The 1,853-nt window shown below is 43.1% G+C and overlaps 1 protein-coding gene across 1 annotated transcript in view; it reads right to left on the reverse strand.

The window, feature by feature from the left end:
- Positions 1 to 1,699, reverse strand: part of LOC109512088 (39S ribosomal protein L1, mitochondrial-like) — a 4,878-nt gene extending 3,179 nt beyond the window's left edge. Inside the window, exons 1-3 of the mRNA XM_019863967.1 lie at positions 1,604 to 1,699; positions 1,129 to 1,226; positions 571 to 841 (exon numbers count right to left, since the gene is read on the reverse strand). Coding sequence (XP_019719526.1) covers positions 571 to 841; positions 1,129 to 1,226; positions 1,604 to 1,636 — 402 coding nt within the window. The 5' untranslated portion in view covers positions 1,637 to 1,699. The remainder of the gene's footprint in view (positions 1 to 570; positions 842 to 1,128; positions 1,227 to 1,603) is intronic.
- Positions 1,700 to 1,853: the final 154 nt, after the last annotated feature.

Here is a 1,853-nt window from a genome sequence, read left to right on the forward strand (position 1 = left end):
TGGCCGAAAAAAACGACCATGTATTGTATGCAGTTTTTGGCTGAAAAAAACGACCATGTATATAGTATGCCGTTTTTGGCGGAAAAAAACGACCATGTATAGTATGCCGTTTTTGGCCGAAAAAAACGACCATGTATCGTAAGGCGATTTTAGCCGAAAAAGGCGACCATGTATATATAGTATGCGGTTTTTGGTCGAAAAAAACGACCATGTATAATAAGGCGTTTTTAGCCGAAAAAAAAACGACGATGTATGGTAAGGCGTTTTTAACCAAAAAAAAAAAAAAAAAAAAAAACCAAGCCGTGAAAGTTCCCAGAACTTTAGGTGGAAATGTGGCATTGAAAAGTGGGCTGGTCTACTTGGGCAGAAGACCCCGCGAGGAGATACTTGGCAGTTCCAGGAACCTTTGGGGTAGGACATTATGGTTTGGAACCTTTTCGTTGCAGGAAATGCAGACAGAGGTAGGGGGAAGTAAAAGCTCTTGAACTTGAGGTGGAAATGCAACTTTGGAGGACTTTTATGCATTTGTGGAGAACAGGAACAATTTGCCGAACTTGGAGCCCCGCTCACCTTCTTCTCCAGTTTCATGTCCAGCTTGAGGTCCACATACACAGGCTGGTCATGCGGCGTGAAGTCCAAACCCTGAAAGCTCTTGAGCAGTTCGACGGCGTCAACGGCGCTATAGATGGTCCTGGGGTAGTGCCTCAGCACGTAGACGTCATCCACGGGCGCCCACGCCGTCTTCCCGAAGGGCTTGTGTCGGTTCGTGTCATTCACCACCCTCTTTTCTTTCTTCACCTCGGGCGCAGCCGCCTCTGCCTTCTTCCCCTTTTTCAACGTCCTGAGAGCACAAATACAGTGTGCACATTTTTTTATTTATTTTTTTAAGCGATTGCCTTTTATGGAGGTTTTCCTGTTGCTTACACGTGTGTGATTCGCTGGTTTTGAATTACCATAACATGAAGGCCAACTTCCGACAGAATATTGTTGGTGGTTTGTGTTATTGGTTGGCATAAAACAAATTGACTTGTGTGTGAAAATTAAACGGTGTGGTTGAACACTTGAGTGTTCGCTGTTCCTTTTTCATAACGGGGTAAAAGTGGACAAAATGGCTGACCGAGAACTCACTTGACGGCAGCAAAAGCTCGAACGTGAACATTGTTGGAAGGAAAAGTAGGGAAGGAGGAAACGCCACCGCTTCGGAGCTGCCGCTGACATCCTACAACGGGGGGCAAACAATGAGAGTCACAGTGCACCTGTGTCAGATCCAAATCATGTTTATTCAGATTTAATGGGTAACAGGACATCTAATCTTTTTGTGATACAGTGTCAAAATCCTGCAACACTTACATATGTACATGGCGATCATTAGACAGACACTAGCATAAGACTGTTTCGGTATAATGTAAGGATTCAATGTAATCAGCTATGAATCTCGCTAACCAGCAGATGTCACCGGTGTGGTCTATTTTATAAAGCTTTGAGTCATGGACTCTTTTTTTTCAAATCTATATGACAAGGATTCATTCAATTAATCTGTAGCACTAGTAATAATATGGAGATTGTAAAAAAAAAAAAAGGAAGCAAAGGCAAAATATAGCTGACCTTTCCATACGGTTCGAGCGTAAGTCGCCATCTTGGCGGAAAACGGAACAAGTCCGGGTGAAACATGGTCACGCGAGATTGTTCCGTCCGGGAGCTGACACTGAACTTCCTTACCAGATTTTTTCTTTTTTTTTTAATAAATCTTTATTCCTTTCCAGATTGACCTGGTAGCAATACACTCATCGATCGTCAGCGTGATCGTTATTAACACTTTAGAGTTCATTATTTTCAACCGTCGTTAATCGTTG

This window comes from Hippocampus comes, unplaced genomic scaffold (assembly GCF_001891065.2).
Source record: "Hippocampus comes isolate QL1 unplaced genomic scaffold, H_comes_QL1_v1.1 scaffold1397, whole genome shotgun sequence".
Lineage (NCBI taxonomy): Eukaryota > Metazoa > Chordata > Actinopteri > Syngnathiformes > Syngnathidae > Hippocampus > Hippocampus comes.